General features: G+C 38.7%; 1 protein-coding gene across 2 annotated transcripts in view; it reads left to right on the top strand.

The window, feature by feature from the left end:
* The window catches only part of b4galt2 (UDP-Gal:betaGlcNAc beta 1,4- galactosyltransferase, polypeptide 2), a 135,091-nt gene that overhangs the window by 69,592 nt on the left and 38,751 nt on the right, over positions 1–26,748 (top strand). For both annotated transcript variants that reach the window (XM_020591609.1, XM_020591610.1), the window contains exons 3-4: positions 796–914; positions 1,491–1,607. In XM_020591609.1, coding sequence (XP_020447265.1) covers positions 796–914; positions 1,491–1,607 — 236 coding nt within the window. The remainder of the gene's footprint in view (positions 1–795; positions 915–1,490; positions 1,608–26,748) is intronic.

Below are 26,748 nucleotides of genomic sequence, written 5' to 3'. Positions count from 1 at the left end.
CTTCACTTTAGAAGGGATCACAAAAAACAGTAACTAACAATTAACAACTCCCTGACATATTCATGCATTGCAGTATTAATAAATCATCTATTCATGTTTTATTAAGTATGAATAAACAGCGAATAACAACCTTATGCATGACCTTAGTCACCAGGAGTAAATCGTTAGTCATGCTTAATTAATGCTTTTCTCATCATTAATTAAGTACTTATTCATGGTTAACTAAGGATGAATAAGGTGTAGTTGTTATAAAGTGTTACCAGTACTCCCATACTTTAGAAACCTTGGGTCTTTGTAAACTTTTACAATGAACCTCTATTGCAAACGAGTCGTTCTCTGCCGACTCTGCTGCAGTCTCCATGGTTTTCTAAAACTATAACACGGACTGGAGACGTCCAGTGACTGAGTCCAAAGATGACTGTAAGCACGCAGCAGTTACATAGTGATTTTTTTCTTCTATGGATTTTTTCTGCCAGTTGGAAACCAGCTATGTAGTTATATTGGGAAAAAACATTTGTTTTGACTACATATTAAGGAGTTTTAGAAATAAAAAGGTTAATAGGAATAAAATAACAATGCGGTGGTTTAAAAATATTAATGTCGGTTAATTTTCAAAGTCAATGTAATCAATTATGTCGACTTGATGCAGCCCTAGTGGTCAGGCACATATGCAACGTAAGACATACAGTATGTATATTATTTTGTTAATTACTGTATGTCAATTATTTTGTTTTTCCTCTGTCTTATCTGTTATCTACATTTCGCTAACTCTTCTCTCTGTCCATCTTTCCTCAGTGGGGCGTTTATTGATCGAGTTCAGTTCCCAGATGACGATGGAACGAGTGCAAAAGGAAAATCCCAACGTGACAGAGGGAGGCCGCTACACCCCTCCCGACTGTCGACCTAGATGGAAAGTCTGTATATTTGCCTTTGTTTCACATAAAATATACTGTGTATAGCCACACATTTTATTATGGAAGCCCATTTCTGTCAGTATAAGAACAATGGATGGGAATTTATGCCCTGCAAAAATAAGTATACGTAGTTGTGGTAAACTGATGACACAGCAAGTAGGAGTCGTGTGCTCACTTTTGTTTATTCTGGTAAAGGGTTCATCTAAAGGAAGAAGAAGGGAGACAAAAAACCTTATTATACATTATTATGAAACATCTAAAATAACAGTGAAAAACAGCCCAAGCTGACGTCATCTGCTAATTTGTTTTGCTCTAGCAACAGTACAAACCCCAGCAAAATTTAATTTTCTGTAATTTAAGAATAAAAATAGCAGAATATTCTCCCTTTTGGTAAGATGAAAATATCCAATTTTGGGGATTTTTGTTGGAAAAATTAATTTCAATTATCCAGAGAGCTGACAGTATTTATTTATTTATTTATAAATTTCATTTTACCTTTAATTCTGCAACAGTTTTATACTAAATGTCCTTGCTCTTGAATGCAAATTGCTAACTGGAAATATCTCTATTATCTAGGTAGCCATCATCATTCCTTTTCGTCACAGAGAAAACCACCTGAAGTACTGGCTCCACTACCTCCACCCTATCCTCAGACGGCAGAGGATCGACTACGGCATCTACATCATCAACCAGGTAGGTCTGCTGCTAAGTCTCAATACTGATATATATGTATAATACCAGCATCTGGCCTGAAAATAATGATTTTCAGTGTTGATTAATCTGGGGATTATTTCTTAATTGTAATTTCTATGAAAATGACCAGCAAATGTTTTTTTACTAGTGTCTAGGCTACTGTGACTTTTTAACGTAAGGCTTTGTGTGTGTGTGTGTGTGTGTGTGTGTGTGTGTGTGTATAAGGAAAGGTGGCTGAAGGTGTTTTGCTTGGGACACCTACTTTGAATCAGCATCAGCGGCCAGCTGAAGCACAGCGAATGCACTCTCTAAGTGTGGCTATAGTTCAATAGAGTCGACACCCCCAGTGCGGCTACACTAGAGAGCTTAATACGCCTTCGGGGTCTCTGAACTAATTGATAAGCTCCATCCTCTATCAGCCAGCCTAAAAGGAATAAGGAAAGTTATAATGTGTGCTTAAAGATCCCCTCCAGAGATGTTCTAGGGTATTTAAAAATACTCTGCTATGAAAAATATATAGTCTAACAGAGATTTTCAACAAAGAAAATCAGCAAACCTCTGCTCCCTGCCCAATATTGTGAATGTAATGACCATGATTATTCAAATATATACAAATGAGCCCAGGCTTATAAATTTAAAAAAACATTCTTGAGCAAAGGGGGTCTTTAATAATACGAGCCTCTTGTTCAACCTAACACAATCAATAAGTCATTTCATCTCTAGGATGTCAGAGCCATTGTCGGGTATTTGAATTGATTAATACTATGAAAAAAGTCTATTTCTACTCCTGTATTACTCCCCATACTCCTATTATTACTGCTGTCCCCAGCCGGTCTTCAGTGACTGTCTGCTTCTGCAGAATAAATCTATAACATGTTTCACTGCACTCAGTTCAGCTGAAGCACAACGAGCTTGATTTTCGAAGCAATGTCAGAGTGTGAGATCCTTTCACGCTGTTTTCCTCCTCTTCTGCATTATGGCTAATGAGCTCTCCTTTCTGCCCTTTCTCCCCTGTGTGGGCCTTGTGCAACGCATTAATAACTCCCCCCATGGAATAGACCTGTGGGTCCACCTGCATTGCTGTGCTCTGGTCTTTATATGATGATGTTCTGGTGTCTGAGCTGAATCTCTGTTATTGTACATGTGAGACTAAGGGTGTGTAGAGCTGTTGGAGTGGGTTCAACATTCAGAGCATTTTTAGCTTAACCTTCCCTTCACCTTATATTTGCTTTAAGAGTAGGTTTGGTTTTTTTCTCATTAACATTCCCACAAAAAAACACTTTTTAGTTATTTCAGTTTCATCTCAGGGCAGTGTAGTTTGCTAAGAGGTCTTGGCAAATGCTGTGTCATTATGGTGAGTACTTGAAATTCACTGTTGGTTTTAGTCTCTGTATAGGATTTGTGGAAAATAACAAAAACAGAGAAAAACAGCAGCCTTATCTTTAAAGCTCTGCTGCATCTAAATACCCAGGTTGTATTTTAGGAATGGGCCCTGCCCAATGCTTCCTTGACATTAATAATTTGAAAACCAGGACATGTGTCAGGACATGTGGATACGCAGGTGTCCGGACAGGCTGACAGGACGTCAGCAGACGGTGAAGCAGGTACACGCACAAACAGGACAGACAGCAAGGCAGGCTGAGAAAAATCAAAGCGACAGCGGTGGGATTTCGATGACAAGAAATCCTGACGTATCTGACATGATTAAACCTTTACGCCCGGAAAGAACGATAGACAGCACTTTTCTATCGTGCTCGCTCATGTGTTAAATAACTGGAAATCTGGAACCTTTTAATACAGAGCTGTTGGAGGGGGGTTAAGGTCGGGGAGTAAGCAGTGATAATTTTCTCACTCTAGTCCCATCCTTGCTAACAGATAATGGCTGCCATATTGTTGGAGTCAAAACGGGCGTTTTGTGGTTAGAACTCCCCCTTTGGAGAGTTTAAAACCATTTACCAACACTTTAGACACACGAACACAAAGACACACACACACACATGTAAACAAATGAATGTCAGTGTTTCCAGCGTGTACAGTACTTCGGTGTCGAAGTGCTGTTTCTGCTGAAACTGTAGATATCATTGATAGAAAATAATAGTTCTACATCCCCTAAAATACATTTGAATCAGTGCTTCTCTACAACAGCTTCAACCAAAGCAGGGCTGTAGTATTGGATAACACAGGTGCACCTAATAAATTGGAGTGTATGGCAGAACAGAAAAAGATGTAGTTGTAAAATGTCCTTGGGACCTACTTGTTCTCATTTAATAACAAAATAAGGAATACAAACCAAAACCTTTTGTCTTGCATGCTATCTCTGTAGATTCTTTGTTTTTTAAACCCTCAAATATCAGTGTTGGCCTCAACAGAGACATACTAATGCTGTTCACTCTGGTGTTTTGGGAGTTTATTTTACAAGCTTTTCTGAACCGTTTCCCATGGCTTTCCTTCAGGGCAGTTGTCATCTTGGGACCTACATGTGTGTAACTCTGGTCACATGACCACAAGTGGTGTTTTATCTTGATCCATTCTTGGACACAAACAGGGTGTATGTAAAAAAGGTTAAAATCATTTGATCTGTTATGATTTTCCATCAGATATCTATATCTGCCTCAAAAATTCCGTATTTCCTAATACATTTTTGGAGGTAATCATAAGATAGTAATTATAAATGTATATATATAAATGATGACACACAGGTCACATCATAATTGTCACTAATAACCCACATCAGAAACACATTTAACTGTTAATCTGACTGAATTCATGTAAAAACTACTTCAGGGCAAAGGGTGATTCTTCTGCTCGCTGCACCTTCCTGTTGCCTTTATTTTGGCTCATGTGGACTTTTTTAACCAGCTATCATCTCACTTGAAAAAGTGGTGTTGCTGCTGGTGAGGTACGGTGAGTAGGCATTGCAGAGGGATCATGCTGAAAGTGATACAGCAACCTTGCTGTTCTGCCCTTCTGCTCTGTGTCCTCTCTGCCCGTCGAAGACTGTGGCCTGTGTTTGTTTGTTGGCCATCAGCTCATCATGTGAACTGGAGAAAAGCCCAGAAAGAAGTTCTGAGAGAGGAACAGAACAAAAATGAAAAGCAGGTGAAGAGGAGAGAATGGGGGTGGAGAGGTGAGTGACAGAAGTAATAAACAAAAAAAGTACCATCTGCTGTTTTTTTTAATGGGATCTTAAGGTCGATCCAAACTGGATAACATTATTGATTTATACCATCTAATACTCTGTGGCTGGTATCACCCTGGTATCTTTTACTAAAGAAAATGTGCCAATACAACAATGAAATGTTCTCCATTACAAGTAGATTTTAAGTCCTGCATTTAAAAAATCTGCTTAAGTGAAAGTACATAAGTACGAAGTACGAAGCGTGCTGTGTGAGCTATGATTGCTTTGTTCAGTGTGCGAGAAGAGGTGAGATTTGTGGCAGGACAAGTCGTGGCTGCTTCATCAGGACAACATGCCGGCTCACAACGCCCTGAGCATCCGGCAGTTCCTGGCCAAGAAGAACATCTCTGTGCTGAAGCAACCTCCCTACTCACCCGACCTGGCTCCGTGTGATTTTCTTCCTTTCCCCAAGCTCAAGGGGGTCATCAAGGAGACCCGGTTACTGGGCGTGGAAGCCACCAAGAGGGCCATGACGATGGACCAGGATGGAAATGTGCATTAGACGTGAGAGGGATTACTTCAGAAGGGAAAACTTGCAGTTTATATACATTTTTTTGTAATAAGTTTTTGTGCCCCCAGTCCTGGAAGCTTTCTAACCCACCTCGTATTATGTGAATGAGTCATCAATATGTATGCAGCATTGACTATATAGCTGGTCAAAGTGGCGCTAGTTTTAACTACTTTATGTACAGTTAAGCCAGGCATACACTGTAAAGGTTAAGCCCAATTTTAACCATGTTTTAGAAGGATGAATTTCTGCCCGATATGTTATTTAATGTGCAATTTGAGGGGGTTCACAACATCTGATTGAATGTCTGAATGATCAGTGATCAGGCTCACAGACAGTCAGTGGGACTTCTGGCGTTTTTAGAAGTTTGATTTCCCACATGGCTGTTGTCAAAAGATTCATTAAACTGTAGAGAGTTTTAATACTATTGAAGTAGTATTTTACCTCAGTCAGAGACATTTACTGTACTGTATATCAAGGAAATGACCATTTATAGCAAATGGTTACAGTTAGATTTAATAGAAAAGGCTCTGCTGTTTGAGGAAGTGCTCAGTGAATCCGGGGAGGAGCAGTTTCAGTGCCCTGCCTGAACTAACGCTGCGTTTCCTCTAGTGTGACCAAAATTATTGTTTTGACTTAGACTGCTTCACTATATTGTCAGGATTTTCCAGCTTCATACTTTTCTTGTTGCTATATGTTCTTACTTTCTGCCCATAGTAAAATAGAAAAGGCAACACTGCCTTTGAGGCTGTCCTCCTGTAAAATACTACACTATATGTCATTTGTGAGAGCAGGTTATTGCGACAAAATGCCATGTGTTATAGTTTGATGACATCTAGTGACCGCTATTAATTATGAGACGAGGAACAGAGTAAGTATATAGAGGCACAAATTCCGCATTCATTATGAGGTCCCGAAATATCACTTGGTGATGGACCCAGCATGTCAATGTGGGGAGAGGAGGTCCTGGAATGAAAACAATGCTCTCCGTGACCGGTGTGTTTGTAGTGGTTTCCACATTAAGGGAGCAGCTTAGAGGCATATCATTGTTTGTTGTGTGTTTGTAGCCAAAAAAAAAAAAAAAATTCACATAAAAAGGCACGCAATTGCAGGTGTGATTTATAAATGTTGAGTTCAGATGATAAATTCTTTAGGACTGCAAGGCTACGGCCGTCAATCTGTTCAATCAGTAGCAAATCTGAGATTATATATAGTCCGTTTTTACAGCAGCAAATTTAAAGCATACCAGAGACTATATAATGCAGCAATGTTAAATAAAGTTCTTCTTACCTTTTGTTATTTTAAGCAGTCCATAATGCAGTCACGGGGCAGGAGTCCTCTTTTATGGTTTTCCTGTGTCTTGTTGAAATCCATGACCTCATCATCAGATTGGCTGGTAGCCTACTAACCTTATCATTTGTAGTTGTAGGCTTTATAACTGTGTCCAGCTTGGTCTCTTTAGCTTCTGATTTCTGACTAACTTTGTCCTGTTGAGACTTGAAATACTTTATTAAATTCACCTGTCTTTTTCGCATTTTCGCTTCATGGCTAACATAATGTAATGTTACACTGAATGTGCAACTGACCCAGTGTGAACTGTGCGTGCTGGTTATGTTGTGAAGTAATTAGCCAAGCTACCTATTTTTATTGTATTTAATTATTATCATCTTAGTCTAATAACCCTGTTGTAAAAGGCTAGTTGTACCAAAAAATGTTAAACCCTGGGTGTTTTATATATTGTTCATAAAATCAATTTCTGTTATATGTAAATGAGATGCTGGGTCCGTCAAAATAGAACGCTGGTCACAGTTTGAGATCCGGATCCAGCTTGCGCTTGCACAAATTAACCTGAACTCAGGAGAGCTGAGTTCAATTCCAGTCTGTGGGTTCTGTTTTTCTATTGTTTTTGTTCCTAAATGTAACCAAGTTTTATTTTTTTTCTTAAACCTAACCCCGTAGTTGTTATGCTGCTAGCTAGCCATTGTGTTTATTGGTAGCGTGACATATAGTATGTAAATAAAAGCTCACAGTGCCCGCCTTTTTTGAACTTTTCTCTAATCTTTCATTTTTTGGTGAAATATTGGATAATGTTTATTTTGTTCATAAGTATAAAGTACAATATTTTCCTCTCATACATGGTGGAGTAAAAGTATAAAGTAGCATTAAATGGAAGTATTTAATGTGTACCTCACATCCAAACTCAAGTGCATTACTTGAGTAACAGAATTTAAACTTTCTACCACTGGATACCTGGTAGGGACATGTTTAATCCTTTCCAGAAGCATCTACTTTCCACCCAGTGTTAATGAAGAACTGTACATACAACGAGGCAGCAAAACTGCTGTAAATCTAATATTTGGAGGCACGATTGAGTCTAAAGTAGTCTTAAAAAGTCTTAATCTCTATTGTTGTGGCGTTTTAGCACCAGCAGAAAATCAAGAGGACATAAAGGAAACCCAGACAAAATGCAACATGCTGACATGTGGTTTTGACACCATACTATGCTAAGCTTCTGGCTGGTGCCTTGCTCCACTAATCCACCAAGATATGGCCCGCTACCCCCTTTCTCCTTCTGTCACCCATCTAACTCTTCACACACACACTTTCCAGTAAGTTTATGTTGTGGAGAAGGAGACTCCAGTCAATCGTCACACAGTCTGCTCTTCTAATTCATTGTCTACACTTTAGTTCAAGCAATGACTGGATACCAGGGGATCAGGAGGAACTAAAGGCTCTGTGTGTTTCTGCCTGTATTTGTGTGGGCTCTAAGGCGGACCAGGCAGTTCATCACTCTAGGAGTGTCCAGACAGGCATCCAAACAAGATTTGTGTGTGTCTGTGTGTGTGTGTGTGTGTGTGCATGTGCCAAACAGCTCTGAAAAAATATCGATTTCTGCCTCTGCACTTCACTGGTTGGCCTTTGTTTTTTTTGCTCTCTTTGATGTATTACTGATGTGCACATTTCATAACATTTCAAGAGATTAGGCTCTTATGATATCAATGAACCAAACTAAAGGACTAAAAATGCTACAAACTGTGTCCATTGACACTCACTGTAAAAACATTCATCTACAGCTGCCTTTTTTTTGTTTTGCAATTTCAATTTCAGATGAAAAGCCCACTCACTTCGAGTCAGTGCTGTCCTAATCGAGCTGTTAGCCTGCTGTGCTACGACAATGAAAAGTAAAGACTAACAAGCTGGTGGCAGTCTTGACTCAGATATACCATTCAGGGTTGCAGCTAAAAATTGTCATTATTGATTAATCGGTCAATCATTATGACTGACTTTTATGATTAAGCTCAATATCATATTTTTAGGAATATAAAATGAAAAATCCCATAAAATAAAGTGATTTGATGAACAAACATATCAGTTACTGTTTTGATTAAACAGTAATTTAACTGGACACCAGACAAAATGTTTATATCATCACAATACCATTCTAGTGAAGGTCAATATTGGATTATCAGTGTTGCAGTATTATTGTGATTCAGAAACACACTTTTCCCAGATCAGTTTAGAAACAACTGAATGAAGAAGCCTTTGGGGATTACTAAAAGATCATAAAGACATTTTTCTTTGTATTTATGAATATAGTAATAAGTTTCAGTTTGATACTTAGAAAAAGCACAATACAGAAATCCAGACATCAACATCGAATATTCAATCCATGCTACTGTTTATCTTTAGCTGGTATTAGCAATTTTTATTCAGGTGAGGCATGTTAGGTAATTTCTTAGTTAGATAGATATTGATTAGAGATCCGTTGTATTAGAAGATGTTAGTGTAGCCAGGATGTCTTCCTCAGGCTGTTAAATGCAAGGTTAGTTAAAGCAGAGAAGGGCTGAAGTCAGGGACAAATGTTATTATGACGGTAAAAGTATCCATAATATTTGTCTTAATGTGAATTGTTGTGTTACAGTGTTTTTAGATACACCCCACATAATCAACATTCACACATATTTTCTTCATGTTGTGACTACTGCCAGAGCCAGCTGCAAAGCTGGTGAGAGAGAGACGTCTCGGTTGACGTTTCTGTGGAGGAGGGGGCGAGCCAACTAAGTGATGATATTGTATAGCAATTCTTGGTTCGGGGTCTTTTCTGCTTCCGGGCTGCTTGGGCAGCCTGGGGGTTGGAAGATCTCTGGACTTGTAATGTTAATTCTTGCCTGTGACTCTTTGAATAAACCAGCACGGTTATATTTTTTATATACTCAAGTGGTCTGAGTCGTCCCTCTGAGTTCCTGGTTTGAAAGAACCGGACATGGCTTTATAATAGAATGAAGCCTTTAGGCAGAACAAAACATCTGCAATTACAACATTGACTGTTTTCTCATCTATGGAAAGGGGCCCTGGGTGACATATAGACATAAAGCTCTTGGAATAAAGAAAAACCTGTGTCATAGCTTTTTTTTTTTCATTCTTTTTGTCTCCGTTTTCCTCTCTTCCACTTTCACCACCGCTGTAGCCCGTGCATGGTTAATGCATGTTTTTCTCTTACTAGAAAATGAAAATGTTAAATAAAAGACAGTGAGTGAATTATTGTTATTGTGCAGTTGACCATTGAATATGATATTGATCTGATGAGCAACAACTCTGTTTCCTTCCTCCTCCTCCATCTCCCCCCTCTGCAACGTTATGTTTTGCTGGAGCGTCGTTACTGTTTTGTAAAGTCATAGTACTGCAGGATATGGTTCTTATTACCATTGCTAACTCTGAGAGAGGAGACAGTCCAAGTAACTTCAAAACAGTGCTGATTTATTCAAAGGATCACAGGTAAAATTAACATTACACGCTCAGGTATCTTGCACCTCCAAACTGCTCACAGGCAGATGTAAGATGAAAGACCCTGAACCCACCAGGCCTATACATTATATCCCTTCGGTTGGGCTAGCCCCATACTACACAGAAACGTCAACTGAGACGTCTCTCTTACCAGCTATGCAGCTGGCCATGGCAGTAGTCAAAACATGAAGTAAATCAATGTGCATGTGTGTGTCTGTTGGTTAAGTGGTGTGTAGCTAAAAACATTCTCACGACCTCTAGTAACATGTCGTGACTTAAACATAAGAACATATTATGGCTAAGGCTACAGTTATACACGTCATAATAATAATATTAAACATCCTGTCTGCTGACAGTCATCAACTCTTCTCTCTAGTTATCCTTGACCAGATGTACCCTGTAGAAACTCATAAGCATGCCTAAGCATTTAACAGTCTAACTAGACATCCTATCTCCACTAAACATTTCTAATACATAAAGTATCTATCCAACTTCTATCTGACTAAAAATACCTAACAGTACAGTAAAATAATGTTCTTATTCACTCCGTACTCTTTGCACCCGGGACTCAGTGGGGTCTAAGTCCTTCATATGATTGCACTAGCCTGTGCTGTGATGAATTATAGATTTATCTGCAAGCTCCTCCTCTCCTCTCATCTCCCACTAACACAAATCTCAATTTTTCACTACTTTTAGCCTCTGATTGTGTGGAAATAAATTCACTAACTTTTCTGAAGGCAGAATATGAAATATTTACATCCACGAATTTAGGTCAGACAACATAGAGTGAAAGTAGTTAAATAACCTTCATTTTCAGCCATGTGTCCATGAACACAAAGCTGCTAATACAGCAGACGATAGAGAGAAATATCTACCCTGTTCACACATTATACTATAACATTATACAATATGTTTCTCCTGAAGTTTTGCCCCTGAAGTTCTACTCAACTATTTTGTCCCAAATGGGCAACAGGAGCTGCAGCAAACATAAAAAATAAATACACACCACTCCACATGGACCCAAGAGTAAACAGTACAAGATGTACAAACATAAAACATGGAGGAGCTGACTCAGACCAATATTTAGTGTATAGAACAGCTTTTCTGAGGCAGGTTTGAATATCACACACAATGTTCACTTAATGTAAACATACATGCCGAGACACTAATATCAACATTAAGCAATTTTTTAATTCACAAACCTCAACATTAATTAAAATACTACAGTGATCAGGGTGATGTTGACTCACTTTAGGGACTCTGGTTGAAGTCCCAGTTGTATCGTTTTAATTATCTTTAAAAAAAAAACTAGAGATCGATAAACATGTTATTACAGACTTTTGGCTCAATACTGATAAGAGGTGAAAGCAGTACAGTCTTAATAGCTCTGATATGATCCCTCATTATGTTTGTGTAATTGTCTGTGGCGTGTGTAATCTCACACCTTAATAACATGCTTTTGGGTTTGTTTGTTTATTTATTTATTTATTTTCTTATTCCGCTCAGGGCAGTAGTGTTGTGATATTTCAACAACAGCCCCTCACTAGTCACAGTTTCCTCTTTTGCTTTCAGCCAAACAGGCAAACTTGATGACCTTGCTATTCAGAGAGCTGAGAACAGCTGCATGAACCCTCCTAACCACCTTGACAAGCTCTCGTTAAAATGACCTGGAAATGTCACTCTGGTTCAAGCCCATTTGTTCCTCGGCTGCTCCCGCCCCCTCAGCTCTCACCTCCGGTCTGACTCTGGAGCCATTTGGCTGGAGCTCCGCTCTGCTTCCCCCCTGCTTCCCCCTACGCACTGATGTAGCAAAAAAGGCCAGACAAATAAATGTTGTTTTTTCTTCTTGCCTACAAAAGTTAAAGACTGTTAAACTAACGTATTATTGCATATAAGTAGGCAGCTTTGAGTAATAGATCCATTGAAAACCCATTAGATGCCAAAACAGCAGGATTATAATGCTATGAGACAGGTTTTAACAAGTCTAGAAAGTTATCATTAGCCTAGTCACTTTTATCCTCTACTGTGAGATCTCAAGGTGAACAGCAGACCTACCCCTTTAGATGAAGTAATAAATATATCAGAAATGTCCATTTGCATGTATTTGACTGGCCAGTGGAGCACCTCTGCAAGGTGACATTGAATCGCTTTAAGTTGAGCCAGGTTCAACCTTTTTCATCCTTCTTTTCTTGCACTGGTTCCCCCACTGTTTACACCAGCCTCTTTGAAAAGAATGAGGAGGCTGTGTTTTTATCATGAAGTGCCGATGTCTCTCTGGACCCAGCCTGAGATTTTAAAGATTTCTTTTCATTGTGCCTCTAACAATAACATCTTGCATAAATCTGCCTTGTCACTGACTATACTTTATGTACTGTATATAAAAACTCAATTTCCTGCGTGTGGTCCGTCCCTGTGAAGGATTTAAACAATGCTCTTATTGTTGAAGAGACGAGCAGCAATCTGATTTCAGTCTGGGTAAGGGAAATCAATATTAATGTGGAGTGTGAATGTAATAATGGCTAGAACCACTGTGGATAAGCTACCCATGCTAATCTCAGGTAAGCGACCTTGGATAGATGCAACTGGACAAATCTTGGAGACGAAGAAGCCTTTCCACTGAGGGTCACGCTGTGTACCTCTGAAGTGGAAAACATTATGAACAAATCAGATCCAGTGCATTTAGTTATACAGTCAAGCATCCCTTTGTTCTCTCTCTGTCTCCTCTCTTTGTTTCATCCCGCCTTGCTTCTGCATTTCATCTTTTGAGCCTACTGATGGCAAAAAAAAGGCTACAATGGAGATGGGTTTTAATAATGACAGCAGTATTAGAGATTACCACTGGGGACAAGATCATTGTGTGAAACATACTGCGGCGAGCTATAAAGCACAAAAGTGGAATGGGAAAGGAATATACTGTTAGTAGTAATTGTTGAGAAAATTGCCCCAAAATGCCTCCCATTTATTGTTATTTCTTCCTAATGGCTGCGGAGTGTGATTCCACAGCAAGATGGGGATAAGTGAGACATCCTGTAACTTTCAGTTTTCTGTTATCAGAGGAGTGCGTTGTTGTTTTCCCTCGCTTCCAGACCTAACCTCTGTTAACACCATCTCTGTTTTTGAAAGGACCTGTGTATGATTGTATGAGATGTGTGTGCGTGATGTGCAAATCACATGAGCTCATCTGTTCATCTATTCTGGTGCTACAGTGTCCCAGATGAGGATCATAAGAACATGACACACTCATGTGAGTGCAGTTTGTTCCATAATAGAGTTGTACCAATTATTTGTGGAGCTGTTTATCCCTGTTCTCCTCAATATATATAGATAGGAAAGGTAAGGTTTTCAGAAATGGTTTAAATAATAAAGTAAATAACGGCATTAGATGATGGTTTGGAAATATACCACAACTTGAGTCTTTGAGGTTTTTTTGGTTTTTGGGGTTTTTTTTTGTGGTTTTTTTTAGTTTTGTACCATTGTTTCAACCATTATGATAACATCTCCATCTGTCAGCTACCACTGGGTTACTGATGATTAGGAATGTAACAATATTTGTAATTTCACGATATCACGATAGAAAATTTCCTCAATAATGTCACGGGACTGGGACGTTATCTACCAAGATATTACATATCGTAATTTCACTAGAACAATTGCATTCAGATTGCAGATTTTGATACTGGCAGCAACTGCTCCAACACTGATTTTTAGAGCTGTCGTGTAGCAACATTTCACTTTTCCTGTTTCAAAAAATGACACAGGTGGAAAGGAAACTGACAAATAATTTGCGAATCCTGCCAGACGAAGAAGATACTAGCCCCTTTTAGAACTGAGGCAATCCTGGAAACATCTCACAGAAACAGTCTGGACACAGCTGCGTGCAACAGTTTGGGTCAAGGTCAAAGTGTTTATTTGTCATATGCACAGTTAGGAAACGTGTTTCCCTGCACAATGAAATTCTTACCAAGGACTATTTAGTGCTGCTGCCCCGGGATTACTATGAGGCGCCTCTGCTGCAGAAAACGATCACCCAGCCCTGCACATATTTACCTACTGTAAACAGAAATGCAAAGTAATTCTTAAAAGATTCTGTTCAACATCTTTGAGTCTATTTCTGTTTTAGATGTATCTTTTTTATAAGTGGTCTTATCTCTTGATGCCATTTTTACTTTTTCCCATGTGTGTCTCTCTGTCTCAGCTGTCTGTTATATAAGCATGTGGCCATGGATGGGTTCAGCTCTGCACTTGGCTCACAAGGAAGACTCTCCAACCGCGGCAGACGTAGGAGAAGACAAGTTCGTGTGCGGCGTCCCACCCCAGATCACCCAGAGATGGCTGCCCTCAATGGCAAACAGGTGGGAGACTGTGCCTTTATTCATTCATAACATAGAAATTTGCTGCTGGGTTCAGACTTTGGTTTCAGTGTAGTGGAGACCGCCTCAAATGTCTTGAATGCTAATCCATAAAACAGACTGAGTGTCTTGGGTAGGTTTCTGGTAGCTGTTTCAAAGTCTACAATAAAAGCACAAGATTGGGATTTTGGCATTAGGACCTGTAGGACTACAACTACCTGCTCGAGCAATGGGCAAATGAACCGGATGCACATCCACTTAGTAACCATCCATAAAGTCTTTTCTCTTGAAAAAGTAGACCATGATGTTTGAAAAACATGTAAAAAAAAAAATGATGTGACCAATATTGTATCATGGACTATTTATCGTGCTGATAGCGTATTGTATGTTTCTGGTATTGTTACATGCCTACTGTCTCTTGAACTTGAACATTTGTAAGCAAGATTTTTGCCATTTTTGAATGTAGTGGCAAATGTTACTGTATGGACATGTTTAAGACTGATGATATGGCACTGATGGCATGGCTGATATTATTTTAATATTACTCCATGGGAATATGAAATTGAACTTTTTCTCTTTTCTTAGGCAAAAACTCAATAAACAATTCACACAGGCTATTTTAGTCATAGTGCATCAACAGTCTTATCAAGCTGCTGTCAAATTGTGCCCGATCACAATGAGTTCATCAGTCAGTCATAAATGATCTATGTTTTAATTTGTCAGACGGCTTGAAATTTAACATTTTAAGTTGTATTTTGTCTTTTTAAGGACAGGGCAGTTTCCAGTGTTGATGATGATGAATGTTTAAGTGTTCAGTCATGTAGTCACATGATGGGCTGTAGTGTGATAGCAGGTGTCGCACCAGGAAACATCTAACCATCCCTCAGATTGGACTGACCTTCAACTTATACATCTTTGCCTTTGCATCGGCAGCTTAGCAGTCAGAGAAATTCTGTGAAATGAGAAAAGATATTCAACATCTCGAGGAGGAAACCCAGGAAACAAGCGCGAGTACCATATTAAGTCTGTTAGAAAAACCAATCTTGGTCAGGTAACATCTTTGAAAATAATACGTATTGATTTAGCAAACTGGATATTATATTATTCTTCTCAAGGTCTCAGTGGGAGAAGCCTGTTGCACAGCAAAATCCTTCTTTTGAAAAATTAAACAAGTGGGAGAGAGGAATTGTACTGTGGTGGGAGAGAAGCATGCTGTCAAGACATCTGCCAAAACCTTTGAGATGTGAAAGACACCATTGGGAGAGTGTTGCTTTTGTTTTTCCCCAGCTGTATGGTTTTGAATAGAGGGAGCTGGAATAGAAGAGCAGTGAGGTCTGACTTGGACTTGGACTGGACAAGAAAAGCAGAAAGATAAAAATCACAGACAAAATTGTGGTTGTTCAAGGTAGATGTGCGTTATTTTGTGTTTTCTGTTGATGTGTGACTAAATATATTGAGTAAGTGCATGCTGTAACAGAGTCTAGTTATAGTTTTATCACCCAACATTGTGAAAATAGCCACAGTTCATCAGAGGTTTTAAACAGTGACCCTGATTTCACACCAAGTGTGCGGGCATAATAAAGTCATTTTTGATCAGGCTTTGCTGCCAATGTGAAACAGAAAGGGCATTTCTTGCAGAAAATGTGTGTGAATGCTGACTGCTGAAAAAAATTGCCCTACCACAGATGAAGATGGTTGAAATTTATTGCTGAAACAGCTGAAGGGTGAGATGCAGTGCTGAACAATCCTGGAAGCTGAAATGTAAAATTCAAGTTGGGATTTCATTATCTAAAGAAGCTGAGGGCTTAAAAGTATCACTAAAACAGTGGAATGTATACTGCCAAAGTCAGACGTAGAAGTAAAATGGCATAAAGGTCTGAAAGAAAGAGTTATTTGTGCTAACACACTTCATTGTTTAAGACTTTGGAACATAAAATTAATTGGTAGAAAGAACTAAGTCCTGAAACGTATTGTCTGATATGAAGGGAACTGTGAAAGCTACTGTATACTAAATCCTGCAGAAAAACAGTTGCAGGAAATGCACTGTCAATGGTAAAAGGTTTACAAACTTTGTCAAATACTGCTCAGCTGAAGTGGGAGAGCAAAGCCGAGTCAAAAATCATTGCTGAAACTACTAGGAGGCAAATTATGTATTGCCAAAGTTGAAAGTATTGTTAAAATAGAGCATATAACAGCATACATAGATGTCAAAGAAGAAAAATCCACCAAAGGAATGTAAGAATTTGCAATCCTCCAATGGTGTAAAGGGGGAATTATGAAGATGTTACTGCATGATATTGGCAACAGCAACACATCTTCCTCTCCATACTGTCCCAATAGCATGCAGGGATGAACACTCAGCTGCTGTCGGTGTGATGCTCCAGCATTCCGAATTATGGTCTTTACTCTACTTTAGCCGAGGGATCCATCATGTTTGTCCCCGGGAGCACACACATAATATGCTCAGGAAGAAAAAGGCCCAGGCTCAGTGACACTGATTCACCAGCAGCAAATAAAGGGAATGGAATGGGCACCTTGACCTCACTGACACACTTTGATTCAGCTGCTAGGACATAAAGCCATGCTACAGATAAAATGCGATGTTCCCTGACACATTCACACCAGTAAAAAGCAAAAACATCTTGCATTAGAAGCATAAGCTCTTTTGTGTTTTGTGTGAGTATGGATTTGTGTGAGGATTTTTATTTCAGCAACTTAAAGCAATTTGAGGCAGTTTGTCTGTTACAAGGGAAGCAAGCATTCAGCCCTGATACTGTGTCTAATAGGCTAGTGTATGTCTGTCTAGCCTTGTACCCTTCCCTTTTTACTGCTTCTTGTCATTGTTTTTCTATTCCTGTTGACTGTTTCTCTCTTTCTCTTCACCGGTTCCCTGTTTCCTGTCTTTCCTCCCCTCATATTTCAACTCGTTCTCCACCACCTGGCATCTCCCAGAGAGAGTGCGGTGGCCGCCAGTGACTCAGGGGAATGTGTGTGTGTGTGTGTGTGTGTGTTGGAGGGGAGGTAATTCGGGTTATCATGGCTAGTGTCCTCCTGCATGATGGATTACCAGGCTGGGGAGAGACCTCACAGAGCCTGAAGAAGCACCTTACAGTACTATCAATCTATAAGATTTGTCTTTTAACTAGCAATTAATCAAAGAAAAGTAGCATCTTGTACAAAGCTCTGTATAAGCAGCCAGTGGATGGGCTTACATGAGAGTTTAACAATGCATTATCCCACCGAAAAAGAGTACTGACAGAAATAATCCTTTTTGTCAGCACTAGTGCTGTGTTAGCATTTTTTTTAAATAGCTGAGTTAAATAAATTGTTTGGTTTTTTTGGCTATAAAACTGATTAGTACAACCCTATGTCACAGGGCTCAAGGTAAGAATGAATGCTCAAATACTGTGGCTTTGCAAACACACAGACCTGTAAGACAACACAAACTGCTCAACTTGTTAATCATGCTGTGTAATAACTATTTAATTCAAGGGTGGTTTTATTTTTAATTGCTTAGCCCACAATATTTTTTTTTAATTTGCTGTGTCATCTCATTAATTTTGGATTAAGACTGCTCCACGTTGCCGTACAGTACTCCCATTCCCCTGAGCTATCATGGCCACATACTGTACTTTCCTTTGAAAGATCTTAATTTGTGGTAAATGTACGCCGGGGAGAAGAAGGTCACGGGCTGTGTTAGCCTGCTCATTGAGATATTGCCATTTTCCTCCGCCCGCCCTCTAGTTTTAATCCCCCCCAGTCATATGTATGACCTTTAAGATGTTGCAGAATGTTGCAGCTTCTTTTGGGGTTTCATTATAAACTGACTCGAGGTCGCGTCATATCACAGACGGCCCTTGCATATTATTCAGAGATTTTAGACCAGTGATGCCGTGTTGTCTGGCTACAGTGTCAGACAGATAATAACACAAAGCAAGCACAGCAAAGAAGGAAAACAACAGTAATAAGCAGTTTATCAAAAATACTCAAAATCAAACTGATACAATAAATATTGTGCCGTTTTAAACCTGTTCCCACTATTAAAATCCACAGACCATCTCTGCATGTGGTTCTGCTATGAAGATGAACTAATTTAACCTAATCCTCTTATGATCAGACCAGTTCCTCTAAATCCAAACAATGATATTAAATCAAATCTATCTTAATCCACTGTGCCAAACTTTCTGCAAATGAAACACCAGTGTCAGGTTTAAAAGGGGTTTTACCTCAGTTTTGATTAAACTTCTTCTGGAGATTAGTTTCATTACAGTTAAAGCTAATTGGATTGTTAATTAGAAGTTTCAGAGGTGCAGCTGTAAAAAGGTCAGCGCCTTAACTCCACTCATGTTTACCTGAGAAGGAATATCCATTCATTTATACTTTGATTAAAGTGGTAATTTGTCATAGTTTAAACCAGGCTATAAATTTTGTAGTTTAAAGGGCAAGGCCATTTTTCCTTCAGTGTCACAGGGGCCACCTCACTGCCCACTAAGATCGGTCGACACAGGTATGTTGTATGTTTAAGGGCACGTGGTCACTTATAACATGCACTAAACCATCCTCATTTTTACTACTGTACTGATACAGTAGGTCTGTGGATAAACATATTAAGCTGTCTTTTCTGAACAGAGCTAAAGACGTTTGTACATTTTCAACATCAAGCAGTACTTGACAGACCTTAATTAAAAATACATCAGTCTAAACAAATTACAAAAATTAACTGCACCGTGAAAACTAGTTAACAGAACTTAAGAGTCAAAAATAAATCTACAGAAACATCCACAGTATAATCTATAATTACATGTCTGAGCACAAGTCACAACTTACTAAGAAATTTAAGAATCAAGGTTTATTTTTTATAATTCATTTGTTAACAGAGTTGCAGTAAAGTAAATGACCCAAAATGTGTGATATTCTATTTTGTTCATAATGCTCCCTTTGAGACATCAGTTTGTTATTGTTTGGGGTTTGTTTTTTTTTTTTGGCCATGAATGTGTACGATTTCCTCTGTAAATTTTTGAACATATTGAGATAAGAGAAAGCAGATGGTTACAAACTAATTTCTCATGGCATCCTGATCACATTCCAAGACTCGAGCTCTACTGGGACCAGTGTTCTAATTTTCTACGCCGAGCTTAATAACATGAGCTTCCTCAACAACCAGTTACCAGGTGTAAAACTGGTTGGAAAACACAAGGGCCACTGACCTTAATGACATGCATGTTAATTATTAATGAATCACATTTGGTGCATTTACATACCAAACTGCAATGCACAGTGATTTATAGCTGATTGCGGGGCCATGAGAAGCAAGGACTAAGGTTCTGATCTTTCAATCAGAACTGGCTTTTTATATTGATTACCTTTAAAATTCAATTCCATACCAGTTATCTCTTTTGTGTTGCAGTTTTTGCTTCCCTACTGAATGCAATCAACAAAATATTTAAGCTCTGGTTGTGCAAAATACTTGTGATATGCAGCATGAGAATCCTGTGTCTCTTCGTTGTCAGAGCTATAAATCAGGGAATTTGGACCAGAATCTCAAAGTCTACTACTAACAGGGAATATTGACATTTAACTTGAAGTAACCTTTAGTCAAATGGCCTTCAGTATCTCACAGTGGTTGTATTTGCCTCATCATATGGAGGGGGTATAATGAGGACAGTAGATAGGCGAAGGCTTAAGGAGATACCTTAAAAAGCCACAAAGCACCTGTGGCATTGAGGCAGCCTAGTCTCTGTTTATAATAGAAGCAAAGCAGTGTGGTTGCACAGATAAAGGCTGGTTACTAAGAATAGCACATGACATTTTTAGTTTAAATGTGAGTTTTTTTTCTGTAACAGGATTTGGATTTGAAAGGTGTTCATCTGATTTGTTCGCTCAGAGAGCTGATATTCTTTCTGAAGCATTGGTTCAGAACAGTCAACACATACACTAATGTTTTTAATCTGTCGTTACATGAGAGAGTCTAGGTTTTGGGTGTGGGTGGTCTGTTACTTTGGAAGATATACTACCATGATGCAGATTTCTGTGGAAGTTAAGTCGCTGGCCACAGAAAAAGGAACATGGCTCGGTGGATGGCTATGTCAGATGGTTGGTCAGCTGGCCTAGCATTTTGGTCCAAACTCAAATATCTTAACTTTGAAATGAATTTCCATGAAATTTGCTAATTAAACTTATGGTCCCTACAGTGTGAATCCCACTGGCTTACATACCACCAGTAGGCTATCATTTGTTGTATTTTGTGAAATGTCTTGACACAATCCAGTCTCAACGCAAAACAAAACTGTTTCAGAACCCTCTTAACATTATTCATGCAGTCCTGTTGGTGAATACATGCCTTGCTCCATCCTGATATTTCAGTTTTGAGTTATGGATGTCAATTTTCCCCATTTTTCATCACTTATGATCTCCAGATTTGTCTTTTTTGATTTCCTCAACAACTGTAAGCCACTGGCCCTGTGGTAGAGGGGTTTTTAGCTACACCTTTTTATCACTGGCTATTGAGAGTAATTTAACAAAATACTGTATAAACTGTGAATAATAATTCAGTGCTTTCAGATAAATTGCAGAAATAAAGCACCATACAACTCACAGGGACCTGATATCCTAGTATTTGTTGTAGCATTTTATATACCATTGCTCAAAACACAATGGTTTTCTAACATTTCCAACTATAGTTTGATATTGTGATGGGTAGTTTGGCTCATCTTGCTGTTTTTCCAGGAGCTTACTCTCTGAAAATTGCTTGGCTCATGTATTCTTGACTGTCTATCACTCTGTGTATTCTGAGGCATGTTCACAATATGTGGATTAATACATATTCAGAACATTTCATATTTTATGAATAATCAGCTCTGTCCTCTGGATGCTTTCCACCTCATTCATTCACTTCTCCCTCCTTACCTCTTTTTCATTCTTTCTTTGTCTCCTACCTCCAGCTAAACTTTGTGTTCTTCCCTGCATGGATGCCATTTGCTTCCACCGCAGTCTCCTCCACTGGGACGGTAAACTTGTGCTGACAGCCGGAGTTCAAACTTTGACCGAGGAATTAGACTGAAGGTCTCAGCAGCTTAATGTAAGCAGCAGCCAAAACAATTCCATCATCTCATGAGGAATTGTAGCTGAAATATAAAACATTGAGGCGCAGTAAGTCGTTGCCGAGTCCTTCTCAAACACATTGAATCAGAAGGGGGCACTCCCCTTTAGAGCAGCAGGGGATGTGCCGGCCTGTCGGACTGAAATACATCCAGCCCTGCCTCTGTGTGCAGCCGGTCTATACTGCAGTGTTTTATGGTTCAACAGACATATCTGAGATTAAACACTCGAGTGGATTGATTATCTTTCCATGAGTGAAGGTGAGGCTCACTCAACACCTTATACTGCTGCCAGCATGCTGGACGACTTTCCTTGTGCCTTATTCCATCCACAGGAGGCGGACACAGTAGCACAGACACCTGCATGATGTAACACAGTACAAGACTGCAGTAATCAATTTTAGTTAAGATGGTGGAAGAGAGGCATTGAGTTGGTAGGTTGTTGGATCAGATGTATTTGTTACTTAGTCCTGTTTTTCTTGCCTCTTCTTACAGAGGGCACATTTAGAACAGTTATTAAAGTAGAGAAAATTAGATAAGAAGCATTGTTGTTGGACTTTAATATGCACAGAGCCCATGGGCGTTGAATATGTTTTCTTTGTAGAATAAGTAACAATGATCCTTTTTTGTTAATCTCTCAACACAGCAGCATGTCTTTTCATAATAGCGTTTTGCCTCCAAACACCTTGAGAAGGCTCCAGTTGTCATAATAGCATTTGTTATTGTGCTGTATTGCTCCTGTGAGTGTCTTTCTCTCACACATTATGTTGTGTCTCTGCTGCGTTTCAGGCATAAATTATCAGTCCTTCATTACAGACTTTGTAATCGGCCTTAGCGTTCCAGTGTTGGACCAAACAAAACCAATGAGCAGTTTGTTCCTATATAATTATGTTCCATAGAGTGTGATCAGCTTTAAACCCCGCAGAAGTTAAGAAACTAAAGACTTTATCTGTCAAGTAAGATGTGGTTTAGGCAAATGCACTGAGCTGCACACTACTGAAAAACATGAGGACTTGATCATGATGAGGTGATAAATAGCTGCATAAACCACAATGGAAAGACCAAGTGGGAAAAATATATTGGAGCCATTTTCTTAACTTTTTCTCAGCCCTCCCTAATTTATTTTCAGCCACTAGTGAGAATCAAAGTCCTGTAGACAGCAGAGTGTCATGGACGAGGTTAGTCTGAGGGAAAGACGTCGCATCCTGTACCATCTTCACTTGATTTATCAGACAATGTGTAAAATCTTAGTTAATGCACGTTTAAAGAAGGAATGGGAAGTAAAGAAAACAGTGTGAGATTATTGAGTAGGATTTATAAGGACGGGTGTCCCAGATAGCTTAGCGGTTTCAGCGGGCACCCATGGATGCACATCCATCCACAGACCTTTGCTGCCAATATCCCCCCTTTTGTCTCTCTCACCACACTTTCCTGTCTGTAGGTCTGGGTACAGAGTGAGGTGACATCATTTTTCTCAAGAGCAAGACATCATTAGTTAGTTTGTCAGTCCTCAGACCGTCAGATGGGATCCCTGTAGATAAACAGGACGGGCATCTTAAAACGTATATTTAAAAAAAACATTTTGATTATAACTTACAGCTTACTGAGACACTTAATTATGTAAGAGCTGAAAGGTAGGAACTGTTGATCTCATTTTTAGTTTAAATTCGACACTATACCAGCACCGCTGTCAATATTAACACAGCTGGCCAACTATGTAGCTATCATGTGAATGTACAGTAATGCCATGTTTGAATGCCATGATCACATTATATTTGGACGTTACTGAGCAGTGTTACACTGATATCTTTAGAAATGTTGGCTGTGTTATTTACTCAATGACAAACCAGCCAAGTTTATTAAGAAGTTAACTTTTCTCCTTAAGAGACTATTTTCACACAAACAAGGTCATTTTGTGTCTCTGCTTGGTAGCTTGTTTAAAACTGTGTAGATACACGCCTGGGGTTAATTAAATAATAATAATAATACTTTAAATTTGATATTTTCTTCAAATTATTCAGCTAACCAAACATGAAGCTGTGAGGTGAGCACATGATTGTAATATTTAACAGCAGCAGTGCAGAAAATAGCTGCTCCCTAATGTGAAGCCTTAATGACATAAGGATGTCTTAATTGTTTGTGACAACCACTGCTAGTACATATAGAGGATCTGCATAATGTGAAGTACCACAAACATTGGATTATATCCTATAAAACAACATTACATAACATTATATGCAGCACAGTAGCTTGACAGTTCATTGGAGTTTATACTCGTGTTCAACAAATTTGAAAACATCTGCGTCTCTGCCAGTTAATTAATTTCATTAAAAAAATCCCCTGTCTCAGATTCTGCATCTTGCCAGTTCTGAATTCAGCATATCTAATTTCAATCCTGATTTATAGTATTAAGTTGCTACTGGAGCATGTGTTAACTTCACCGGTGTTTTTAAACTATCAAAACATGTTTGAAGAGTTGCTGTCCTCCTGCTGCTGCCATCTTTAAGCATCTTTAAGAGAATGTCGTCAGTATTCTGTAATCAGTAAATGTGCTTATATACCTGCCATTCCACTTCAAGTCAGTAATCTTCTTTCTTTCTCATCTTTGCTTGTGTGATCATGTGCGATCATAAAAGTGGATTTTCATCATTAAATTGCCGCTGTCTCACTGGAGGACGATGTGAGCCGGTTATATAAGGTAGAAAAGAAAAATGTCAGATTTCTCTGAGCATGTGAAAGTGGAAAATTTGTTGAGCTGACTGCTTAGCAAGTGTTTCAACCATAGTGGGTGTTTTGACACAAGAAGTGTGAATCTGGATATACTGTATGAATATTCAATTGTCTATTTACCTGCTGTGCATTAAGCTGACTGGCTGCATTTTGCCTCATGGGACTCAATCAGAAACTCTTATTCCCTGTCTCAGCTCTGTGTTCAGCTAAGGAAAGGACAAACTCTGGACATATTACCATACAGGATGAATAGAACAACATATGTGTAATTATTTCACTGTATTTTATGTAAGCTACATGCTTGTAAGACAGTAAACATGTAAGAAGACTGGCCTATTTGTTTGGATAAGAGAAAACAGTGTTGAACAGTATCCAGCTCTATCAATGGAGAAGTAAAGGTACACTAAAAATAAATTGAGAATAAAGGGAAGCTCACTTGTATCTTCAGGAGTTAGCAAAGCAGACAGGAAAGAACAGTTAGCCGGTGGGAAAAAATAAAACTTTGACCAATCATATTATTCAGCTGAAGTTATTTTGTGTATAAAACTTTATCATCCAGCATTCATGCTCCATATAAGCAATATTCAGCTAAGCAGTGTCATCCAGCTACAGATCCATACCAACGAAGTTTATGACTCTTTTGGTCTTCTGTAGCTATTGAGCTCACATAAGCCACATGATTCACTTAGAAGAGATTCTACTGAAGGCTGTAAAATTTATCTGGAATGATACAGCACTTTTAGCCCTCTCATTCCCAGAGTGGCCATGTTGTTGACTCCAGCTACACATGGCTATGAGTAATAGGAGCAGCTTGAACATCTCATATCTCTGCAGACTATATCCACTGCACATTTGTTTTCAACATCTGATTTATGTTTTGTCAGTCACTGAGGAGCTTATCTGCATCTAGTGACATGCTGATAAGTTAAATAAATGGATTTATAATCACTGGATAAGAGAGAGAAGAAAAGAGATGTACACTATGAGGAAGCTGCTGATGGCTGCTATGACGAAATACATTTTAATTGGAGCTGATAGGTATTCACACTGCATCACACTGTGGCCATGTTACCAGAAAACCTTGACAACTCCAAGCTCTCTGTGCTTCCTTCCTTTCATACCAACATACTAATTAATTTATCCTCCGTGGACAGCTCTCAGCTCTGATCAGATCTTCATACTTGTTCTTACACCCTCATGATGCAAGAACAGCTGATGTAAGCTTAATTTAATTGTCTAGAAGTTCTGCAACTTGCAGGAGTTTCAAGTAAAACAAAGATGTCATAAGTGGGCTGTCAAAAATTTGCAAACAAGCAGATGGGAATGATTGTTTTACTCTTTCTAAGCTTGGAATTAGCAAAAAAAAGAGACAATGCCCATTATGTACTGTCTAACTAATGGAAGCATAGGACAAAATCTAACTGTCTGGTGACGCTTCATCATCCTTAAAGATTCTGTGGCATTAAATATTTTAGCTCTTCAGCCCTGACAGTGTTAGAACGGGGAGTAATTATTGGACTTTAATTATTTCAAGTGGCCAGAAACATGACTCCAACTGATGTTAATGTTACTCTGTGTCTGCTGAATGCATAGGCAACTTTTTGCTAACATGTTAGCCATATCAGTTTTATAGTGCGATCATGTGTCCATATAGTGTTTTCAGCTTTTTTCACTACTCCACAATGGGGGCAAAAGAGCTCAACAACAAACAGACAGACACTCAAACCTGAAATGATCACTTTTAAAGTTGAACATGTTAGCAAACATTTGCCTAACTTTAGCATTAGCATTCATTGGGAGTTGTTTCTGGCTGTCTCAGAAATGGAGTAATAAAATTATAAGTTGATAACTCCAGATGAAACTATGTCAGTCTCTGTCTGCTAAATGTTGACCATTCTTCACCAGCTTGTCGCAAACTTTGTTCATAAGCCATTTGTTACGGAGCAGGAAGTGTACAATTGATTTAGATTTGATTTGATTTGATTTGATTTATTCTTTCAAGCATGTAAAGACAGTTGATATGACAACACACATTGTACACATAATCCAATATCAATTTGCTTATACCTAGTACATGCTTGAATGGAGTAGGAAGAAGTCAGACTTATCCAGTCCTACCCCATGACATCATCTTACCATCATTGGTTTGCAAGCAGTATCTCTACATAAATAATTCTCTTCTACACCACACAAGTAATATACTAAAAAAATTATAACAGAGTGTTAACATTCTTACATAATTACATTCTTAAATAATTATCTTCTACACCACACAAGTAATATACTAAAGAATTGTTACAAAGTGTTAACATTCATACACCACACCCACAATGTTCCATCTAATCAATCATTAAGCCTGTTCTTGAATATATCTTGATTGACACATACCTTTATATTTATGTTTAAACTCATCAATTCTATTGCTATTTTTTTATGTCCACACTTAAATTATTCCATAGTTTTACCCCACTTATAGAAATACAAAATCTTTTTT

Source organism: Monopterus albus, unplaced genomic scaffold, assembly GCF_001952655.1.
Source record: "Monopterus albus unplaced genomic scaffold, M_albus_1.0 scaffold14.1, whole genome shotgun sequence".
Taxonomy (NCBI): domain Eukaryota; kingdom Metazoa; phylum Chordata; class Actinopteri; order Synbranchiformes; family Synbranchidae; genus Monopterus; species Monopterus albus.
This window is presented reverse-complemented; position numbering and strand designations above follow the sequence as displayed.